The sequence below is a fragment of the Gracilinanus agilis genome, unplaced genomic scaffold (genome assembly GCF_016433145.1).
Source record: "Gracilinanus agilis isolate LMUSP501 unplaced genomic scaffold, AgileGrace unplaced_scaffold13701, whole genome shotgun sequence".
In the NCBI taxonomy this organism is placed as follows: Eukaryota; Metazoa; Chordata; class Mammalia; order Didelphimorphia; family Didelphidae; genus Gracilinanus; species Gracilinanus agilis.
The window spans coordinates 1-9,464 of NW_025344367.1; the positions used below are offsets into that span (position 1 = coordinate 1).

General features: G+C 56.7%; 1 protein-coding gene across 1 annotated transcript; it reads left to right on the plus strand.

Annotated features, from left to right (window-relative positions):
• Nucleotides 1-18: 18 nt before the first annotated feature.
• Nucleotides 19-2,943, plus strand: CMC4 (C-X9-C motif containing 4). The gene is made up of 2 exons (XM_044683141.1): nt 19-343; nt 2,556-2,943. Exons 1-2 carry the CDS (start codon nt 280-282, stop codon nt 2,702-2,704), a joined length of 213 nt encoding a protein of 70 aa, XP_044539076.1. The 5' UTR covers nt 19-279; the 3' UTR covers nt 2,705-2,943.
• The last annotated feature ends 6,521 nt before the right edge of the window (nt 2,944-9,464 follow it).

The window sequence follows — 9,464 nt, forward strand, 5'->3', positions numbered from 1 at the left end:
AACACTATTGTTCACAGATACGAAAGCAAATATAAAATATTGTTATCCCTAATTGAGTGAGGTCGGTGCTGTAAGCGCAGTCTACTTGCCCTGGGAGTGGCCAGTGGTTTGCAATTCCTCAGATGCGGTGAAGGAAGGGGTTCATAGTGACCACCTCAGACGAAACGCCCTAAATCTCAGGCTGGTCAGGGGTAGCCGGCAGAGGCCGAGGAGAGGCTTGTTGGCGAGAGATCCCAATAAACACTTTGTAACCCTCTTTTTCTTCTCGTTTTAGTTTTAATGGATATGTCCCAGAAGGATCCCTGCCAGAAACAAGCCTGTGACATTCAGAAATGCTTGCAAGGTACTTACATCCGCTGCTTTATTCGAGTGCCTTTTTTTTTCCATTCTGTGTATGAGCTTCAAGAGTCAACCATCCATCTGCGAGTTAACATTTAACTTGTCTCATAGCAGTATCCAGTTTCCTCATTTTTTATTTCACTGGCCACATTACTAGTACCAGTGTGTGAACTAAGGCCGATTCTCTTTATGGCTGCTCTTCCCCGCTCCATTCTGGAAAGCTTGGTGTTAATGGGGAAAGGGCTGGATTTAGAGTCAGAGAGGGTCTGAATTCGGATTCTGACCCCAAGAGCTTTCTAACTAAACGATAGTGGGTGAGACAGCTAAGCGGTGTCTTCGTTCCCCCCTCTAGAAAATAGAGGGGCCCCGTGCGGGTAGTCAGAAGGGAGGGCCGTTTTTAAATGGGCTCCATTATACCCACTTGCACGGGTGGAGCTGCTGTGCAAAGGGGTGGCCCTTCTGCTTCAGAGCAGCTCCCCGGGAACCGCCGGGACAGAGACTTCTGGCAGTAGAGGGGCACGGAGGAAGAGAGGGCTCGCCTTCCCGGGCCTGCTTCTGGTCCCCTTCGTACTCAAAACGGGCAAATCCCTTCTGCTACCTCTCGCCAGACTCTCCTCCCAAGTACAAAGGAGACGAGAATCGGTGGCCAGGCTTGAGCCTTCGGTCGCTGGAGTCTCGAGGGAGTTAGGACAGGCTTGCCGAGGGAGTCCTTGTAGTAACCCCTTAGGAAGAGTGTTAAGACCTTCTTGCCCTCAATTTTGAGAGGGTAAAAAAAAACTGTTTCTCTCCATTTTCCCTCCCTGACAATGTAGAGAGAGCGCGTGCATGCGTGCGTGCGTGTGTGTATGTGTGTGCGTGCGTGAATACACAGACATACTGTATATGTATGTGTGCTTATCTGATGTATAAACACATACTTTGGAAGGAACAAGCATGTGGCCAAGACAGAGAATGAAAGGAGCTCCTGCCCCTCCCCCCCCTTACTGGCTGGAATGAAGGGGAGACAAGTGACGGGGGAGGGAGGAGAAAAAGGGCCGAGAGAGCTAGTCAGCATTTGGGCCTTCATTTCCAGAGCCGTCCTTTACTCCACCCTGATAGAAGACAGTTAGGAAGAGCCAGCCAGACCCCCAGCAGCTCCGAGTCCTCCCTTCTCTAGAACAGGAGCTCTGAACTTTGGTTCTGGCACAGCCCCCTGCTAAGAGGAATGTTGCCACCCTAACTGAAAAGCATGTTTGATCTCAGCTAGAGGTTGATGGGAAAAGGATAATTGTTTTCTCCACCCAAGCTCCCAGACCCCCCCCCCCGGCCCCCCAGATCCCTCCTCTAGAACAAAGGCCTGCTTAATTCGGGCCCTCCCCACATGTGAAACTTGAACTGGCGCTCCGCGGTAGCACACTAATGCCGTAATCCCAAATAGACACGCTGCCTTTTAGTCATTTCGGCTTCTGCTGAAGGGCTCCGTCTTTAGGGGGTTCTGTTTAGGGATCAAATTCATTTCTGGGCACTTCTGAGGAAGTTGCTCGTTTTAGTAAATGGAGGTGAGAATCTCAATGAAAACCAGAAAGTGTGGTGGCACGTGGGAGCTCTGAGTTTACACACACACACACACACACACACACCCTTCCAATTTATTAGATTAAAAGTCTCAAAGCAATAAAGGTGAAACTCACCACTCAGTACAGTATTTGCTGAGCTTTTACTGGGTGGCTCCCACCAATTCCCCCCCCCCCCCCAATAAATTGGACAACAAAGCAGCGAGTGCAGGAAGAGGCTTTTAAAGTGCCCGAGACTCCCTGTGGAGTTCACTGATGACTGTTGCCCATCTCCCCAGCGGGGTGGGCTCTGTGATACCAGGAGGCACTGACAGGCCTGCCTTGTTCTGTTTCTTGGCCATTTTAGTTTCAGTTATCACTGAGCTAAATCTTGCCACCGGCTCTAAGAAGATGAAAAGAATTGGTGTAGGTGAGAAGCTTCCCTAGGTCAGGCCCCTCCCCCTGCTCCCTCTCCCGGAGGGCCCGAGCTCTGCCCCGCCAATTTTGGTCAGTGGGCAACGGGGCCCGATCCCTCCCTCCCTTCTTCCCCTTTCCAGTGGGTTCCGCTAACTAACTCTGGAAGTGTGCAGGGCCAGTTGTCCAATGCCTGCTGCTAAGAAACGATTGTACGCACCCTGCTTGCTCAGTTTACCTTCTCTCATAGAATTAGTCTTTGTTTTTCAGCCAACAACTACATGGAGTCTAAGTGTGAGGCTGTCATCCAAGAGTTGCGTAGGTGCTGTGCTCAGTACCCCAAAGGGAGATCTGTTGTCTGTTCAGGATTTGAAAAGGAAGATGAAGAAAGGCAGAAGCATAAGGCTGCATCCAAATGAATTTCTGCTCCATGTTTTCCATCCAGGAGATCGTACTTGGTCTCCTGAACAGGTTTTCTCAGGTAGTCAACAAAAGCCAAATGGAAATACACTTAGCGATTAGATATGCCACTTAGGCAAAAGAATAGATAGACACAAAATCTTAGTTTGAAACAAGTTATTAAAGACAAAATGTTTTTGCTTCGATGTGAACTTTAACAAAAACGACCTGTTGAAAATAAACATGTTTTAAAAATGCAGATATTTTGGTCTCTTCATAAGCATCTCCTCGATTTCAGCAGCTCATTAGTTCTCCTGCATCATGCAGTACCTTCCAGGGAGGCAGCGAAGCCCAAATGAGGGAGCCGGACTAGACGAGTGGTTCGGGGGGGACGGGGGGGGGCCTAGCGGTTAGAGCCATTTCCATAAGCCCAAGATGATGAATTGCTAACGTGGGGAATCTCAGGCGTTAGAGTCCATAGAAGCAGAAGGTCTCGAGGTGTCTTCCTCAGTGATGGTTAAGGGAGGAAAAGGATCCCAGGAATAGAAAGGTGGAGAGATGCTAGCCTAGCTGACTTCTCCCGCCCCTTCTGGCTCTAAATCTACCATCCTTTCGGTGGCGTCTCGCACACGTTGGCCTTTACAAATGCTGGTGAGATGCCAGGGTGCCTCTCCTCAATGTGGCTCTTCCCCTCCATCCACTCCCCCATGCTCTTTCAGTCTGTAATTCTCATCTGTGTCTCAAGAAGTCCTTCATGGATGAGGTGCTGGACGTGATTTGAGTGACAAATGGAGGCCGCTGCCCCACTCGGGTTCATTCATTTTCATCGTGTGCCTGGCCCACCTCCTCCAGTCATCCAGAAGTAAGCTGTACCCACCCGCCATGCATCTTTCCATTGCCTTTCGAAGCATCTGTGATTTGTATTGTTTTGAGCTTCTTGTGTTCGTGGGATTTCTAGTCGTGTCGTAGCCAGGAGAGAATTCTGGGGGGCGCTTGGGTGGCATCTGGGGGAGAGAGTGCTGGACTGAGGAGTCGGGAAGCTCCGACTTCAGATCCTGCCGCAGCCTCATAGAGCTCGTCTTTAAAACGGGGGTAACGGCACCCATCTCAAAGGACTGTTGGAAGGCGGCTCCGGTGAGCTAAGGTGGAGGGAAGAGCTCGCTCGCTCGCTCGCTCGCTCGCTCTCCGTGGTAGCTGTTGTTATCGTCTGGTTTCTTGCAGTCGAGGGTTATCGCCAGTGTCGCTCGTTCTCCCGAGTGAAAACCAACTCGTTCTGTTCAGATCTGGAACCGGCTTGCTGGCCGTCTGCGGTGCCCGTCTCCGCTTTGTCGGGACCAACTTGGCAGACTTCCATCCAGCTGCGTTTCCTCACCTGGGCAGTGGCCGTTTCTCAGCCACTGGCTTTCTTCCCTTTTGACTCTCTCCATGGCTTGCTAGGCCCTCGCCTTTTCGAGCGGCAGGAAGCCCTGTAACATCCTGGGGCCAGCTTACACGTGACGGGGAAACGGCTGCCACGACCAATGAGAACGCACTCGGACCTGGGTGACGCCACACCTCCAGACGGAGTGGCTGCCCGACCCCCGGAGAGCCTTCGGTCCCTGCAGACATCTGGAGAAGCTCGACTTCTAGCTAGCAGGGCTCCCTTTTTCAGTTGTGCCGGACCTGGACACCGTCAAGCACCTGTGGTGCCGCTCTGCGGATTACGAAAAAGCTCTCTCTGGAGTTCAGGAAAATATTAACCGGCGCCCGCGAGTGCCCTCAGGGCAGGAGAAGCTTCATTTCAAGGCTACGTTCTGTCTAACCAAGGTGTGTAGTTTGTACTCTCTCTGCCTCGCAGTCCCTCGTGACTAAACACACTGTAGAAGAGCGCAGAAGCCATTTCCGCCTCGATGGCAGCGTGCCGCTTTAGAGAGAAGAAAAAAGCAGGCACTCGAGCTAAGCAGCCCTGGTGCCTCAGTCAGCCCTTTGGGGTTTAGAACGGCGCCTCTCTCGAGCGGGCTTACAGGCGGGTCCCCGGCTGCCTCTCCTGCCCCTCTTCCCGTCTCTAGATTCTGAAGTCCCTGTTAACTTCCTGCCCCAGCGAGGAGGCGAGCTGAGCTCGCGGTCCCTCCAGTCCGTACCTATTTCGCGCCCCTTCCACTCTCATCACCTCGTCCTTTGGCTTAGTTGGCTCTCAGACCGAGACTCCCGCATCTCGTTGTGGTGAAGCGGCAGCAGCTGTACTGTGGAGCCGTCGTCCTCCCTGACCGTTTGCTCTGTCCTTGGCTTGCTAGGGAGAGCGGCCGTGGCTCCGATTCTCTTTAGAAATTGTGGTGTGGGTGAGAGCGCGCCAGGCCTGCAAGCGCAAACTCCGGGGTTCAAACCTGCCCTCAGACCTTCCTGGCTGTGTGGCCCTGGGCAGGCGCCCTCCGATGGCCTAGTCCCTGCCGCTCTTCTAGCACAGAATTGCTGCGAAGGCCAAAAGGGAAGGCAGGCCGGCAATTGGTAGCAGAGGCTCCCCTCTCCTTGGCTTCCTATTTCTCAGACTCGGCCGCACAGTGGCTTCTCCACGGGAGCCTCGTTTTGCATTGGTTCCGAGCTTCGCTCCGGCCAGGCTATTGGCCGATGCTGAGCTTTCTCCGCCATAGATAAACCATTTCCTGTGAAAAGAGGCCTCTCCACTCCAGGTCCTTCCAGCTCTTCGGAGGGCGACATAGTACAGTGTCATTGCCTTGGGGCCCCTGAGGAGATCGACCCTCCCCACTCCTCATTCGCGCCTCCCCCTGCAATTCGGCTGGGCAGCTCCTCTGGTGTACTGATCTGTTGGCCGCCCCTTTTCAGCCATCGGCACCCTGGACTAGGCCGTTTGGTATTGAGCCGGTTCCTGGAGTTTGGCGGGTGGGTGGGAGTAGTCCAGCCATGGGGAGCCCCAGGGAACCGGCGAGTGAAGGCATCTTGGGGGGCTTCACCAAATCACTGATACTCGGAGGCCGGCCCGTAAAGCGGAGTAACTCTGAGGACGGGAGTCCGCACGCACGTCACTTCCGGAAAGCAGAGGAGCGAAAATGGCCGCAGTCCGTGCGAGGGCTCCAACTAGAGACAAGCTAGCCAGTGACCCCAGAGCTGGATGATGAGGCAGCCCGGCCCGGAGGACAGGAGGGGGAGAGAGAGTGGGTGCCCCCCCCCCCGTGGCCGTCCTCTTCTTCGAGCGCCAGAGCGCAGAAGAGCCAAAAGCCAAAAGAATGGAAAGACTGTATCATGGCAAGGAAAAGGACGAGCCAACGCACGCAGCCTGTCCAAAATGCTGCCTCCTTTGTCCCTGCTGAGGTTAGATCTTGTGGGCGCAGAGTGCTGTGCGGGGTGCCAGGAGGGGCTTTGGAGCGTCTTTTCCTTCTCAAAAGATAGAGCTCCGACTCGGAGAGGCAAAGCGGATGAAGGAGGGAGAGAGAGCTCGTGTGTGTTTCTATAGCAACGGAGGGCTCCCGTTTGAGGCGAAGGATTCCCAGAAGTGACTGAGCTAGGATCTCGCGGCCAGGAGTCGACAGGCCGAGTGTGAGCTCCCGAGCGTGCGACCTCCCGGTGACAGTCCCTGGTCAGGCGTCTTCTCTGGGCCAAGGCCCAAGGCTACAAAAGCAGGCAGACGACGGCTCCCAGCCTAATGAGGGTGCCCAACGGGTCCGTGGGAGGCGGGCTCGCGGGGAAGCCGCTGCCAGCAGGCTAGGTGAGGAGGGAGAGAGTTCAGGGCACGAGTGTCCTCACGAGTGAGATCGGGAGCGTCGCCGCCTCTCGCCAGGAAGAAAACCAGCTTCAAAGCCAGCCGACGGGATCTCGCTTCGGTCCCGCCGCGAGAAGGCCGCGTGCCGAGAACAGAGCCGGCAGAGGGCCGCCTCCGGAGTCCGGGAACGCCGAGCTCACGTTTGGCCTCGGACGTCTGGCAGCCGCGTGGCCTTAACTTCTCTCTGCCTCCCTTTCTGCGGCCTCGGAGTGAGGAGGTGAGGATGGCCCAGGAGGGGGAAGGCGAGCTCAGTGGTGTTCACGCTGAGGTGAAGCTATCTAGCGGGTAGTTGGAGGTGCCAGACTAGAGGCCTGGATAAACGGGATTCTCCGCGTGGAAGTGCTCCGTGAGTCCGTGGGAGACGAAGAAAGAGGGCCCTCGGGGGACCCCCAGGGTCGGCGGTCACGGCCGGGATAAAGGCCTGGCGAGGAGGCCCCCAAGAGAAGGGAGTCGAAAAGGAAAGGCCCCTCGAGCAGAGGCTCGCTCGGAGCGTCGGCGGCTTCGGCGAGCTGAGAAAAGGGAGGCCCGTGTGATGGGGCCTGGACTTGGGGCCGGCAGCTCGGCTCGAACGCGGAGCCTGAAGGCCAGACCACGGAGAGTGAGGAAGAGTGGGAGAGGAGAGAGACGCAGAGATGGCTGGGCCATGGTAGCGAATGGCCATGGACAGACCAGAGGGCGAGGACGATGGCGGGGCCGGGCTGCCAGGGAAGGGTTTGTACGGGTAGAGGGGAGAAGGGCCACCTCGTCACGGGACATGGGGCGGAAGTGCTCACAGTGAATGGGCTCACTTTTCCCCTGAACTAGGAGGCCAGCTTCCTCTGGCATAGTGTGGGAGAGCCACCGTGGGCCGATGGCTAGGGAGCTAGAAAAGGGTTGCCTGGCCGCGGCGAGGGCCCAGTTCAGATCTCGGAGCGGAACAAGCGGCCGAGGGTCCCGATCTCGTGCAGCTTCGTTCAGCAGCACATCGGTGGGCGTCTGGCATGAGGGGCGAGCTAAGCCACAAGCCCGGGGCGGGAAGGAAGGAAGGGCTACACGGGTGTCGAGGGGAGGGGAGCAGAGGAGAGCTCCAACCGCTCCGCCCTGTTCACAGAAATGCTTGCGGGACTCGAGCCTTCGGCATTAGAGGCTCACTTGACAGGTTTTGTTTTTTGGATCGATTTGCACATCTGGGCTGAGCTAGACAGTCCCTACAAAGAAAATGTCTGTGTCGTCTGAGTAAGCACTTACGAGGCACCTACTATGTGCTAAGCCCTGTGCCAAGCACTAGGGGCGTAGAGAAAAGCCAAAGGGAGGTCGTGCTCTCGAGGGGCTGCGCAGCAGGAAAACAGGAGGGGTCAACGAGGGATTTTAGCCAGGATCAGAAGGAAGCCAGTAGGTAGAGATGAGGAGTGAGAACATTCCAGGCCGGGAGCTAGGCAGCGCCAGCGGCCGGCGGGAAGGTGGAGGGTCTTCTGGCTAGGAGGCTGGCGTCCCTGGATCAAAGACGGACTCGCAGATCTTCCTAAATAGCTGAAAGTAGAGTCTCTCTCTTTTATGGCTCCATGGCAGAAGAGCGGTGAGGGTGGGCAATGGGGGCCAAGTGACTTGGCCAGGGTCACCTGGCTGAGGCCGCATCGGAACCCGGGACCTCCCGTCTCTAGGCCCGGCTCTCCAACCACCGAGCCAGCCAGCTGCACAACCCCCTTCTATCGGGCAAAGTTGCTGTGTTTGTCGAGCGGCCGCCACTCCGTCCATTGGCCTCTTTGCTCCTTAAGGATGCGATGAGGGAAGTGTTTGGTTTTACGTGGAAACCCCTTCCTGGTGTTCTCAAATGCTATGACTGGAGTCTCAAATTTGACAGCAACTGATATGTTCTAGATTAAAGTAGAAGGCGCGCACGTGCACACACGCACACACACGTGCACATACACGTGCGCACACGCACACACACGCTCTGCAGGCAATGCCTTTTGAAGGGGAGAGCCCAAGTCAGAAGACCAGGCATGACTGGGAAGAAGCCGTGGCAAGCCATGTCCATAAGGGAGCCCTCGTTTCGCATCAAAAGGAGGCCCGGCCGTGAGACAAAGCTGCCGCGCGTGCTGGAGGGGGGCCGTTCGAGCTACCGGAAACCAAGAAAGCCTGCCAAGCTGCTGCCGCCGCCGCCGCTGCCGGATGGGCCGTGGCCAGGAGATGCTCGTCCCTGTGGAGCCGGGCAATAAGCGGGGCACGGGGGATGGGCCGGCGAAGGCAGCCGAAGCCGGACAGCGCCAGGCGATGCCTTCACCAGTTGGGGGCAGCCCGCGTGGTGGTCCGGCACTTGGCCACCTCGTATTCCAGCTGCGCCCCGGCTCTCGGGCCGCCCCCCTGGCCGTGACTGAACGTCCCCCTCTGGGAAAGGAGTGGGTGCGGCCTCCGTGGACTCCGAAGGCTCCCTCCGGCTCTCCCAAGGCCTTCTGCTGCGACTTGGTAGGCCAGAAGGAGCCTCCGGATTTGGACTGGAGGGAAGTGGCACAAAGGGGTGACGGAAGCCGTGTGGGCGAGGGCTCTGCAGGCGACCCGATGACGCTGGTCACCGACTGACCAACGTGGGACTGGCAGTGCCCGGATCGCGGTCGTCAGCCCGCTTCAACCCCGACTCGGGGCTCCAACGGCCCTTTTAGGCATTTCTCTCCAGCCTAGCGTGTGCGCGCATGCGGGCCTGTGCTGCAGCTCTCTGCTCGGCCCAGAATTCGCAGAAGATGTGTTTCCATGGAAACAAGACTGCTCGAGGAGGCAGCCGAGAATCTGGACGTTTGCAAAGAGCCGCAGAGCTGGGAGGGGCCGTCCCACGGTTGGGCATTAGAGCAGAAGCCGCCATGCAGAGACTGGCTTTGTGTGCTGGGGCCACGGGTGCTGGCGGGCACCTGCCCGAGATGCCGAGCACAACGCACAGGGTTGCGTGCCAGTTGTACTGGATGGCTCGAGAGCAAGAAGGGACCTGGGAAGGCCACCAAGTCCCACCTCATTTTACAGAAGAGGAAATTAAGCCACAGAGAGCCCAGCTGAGC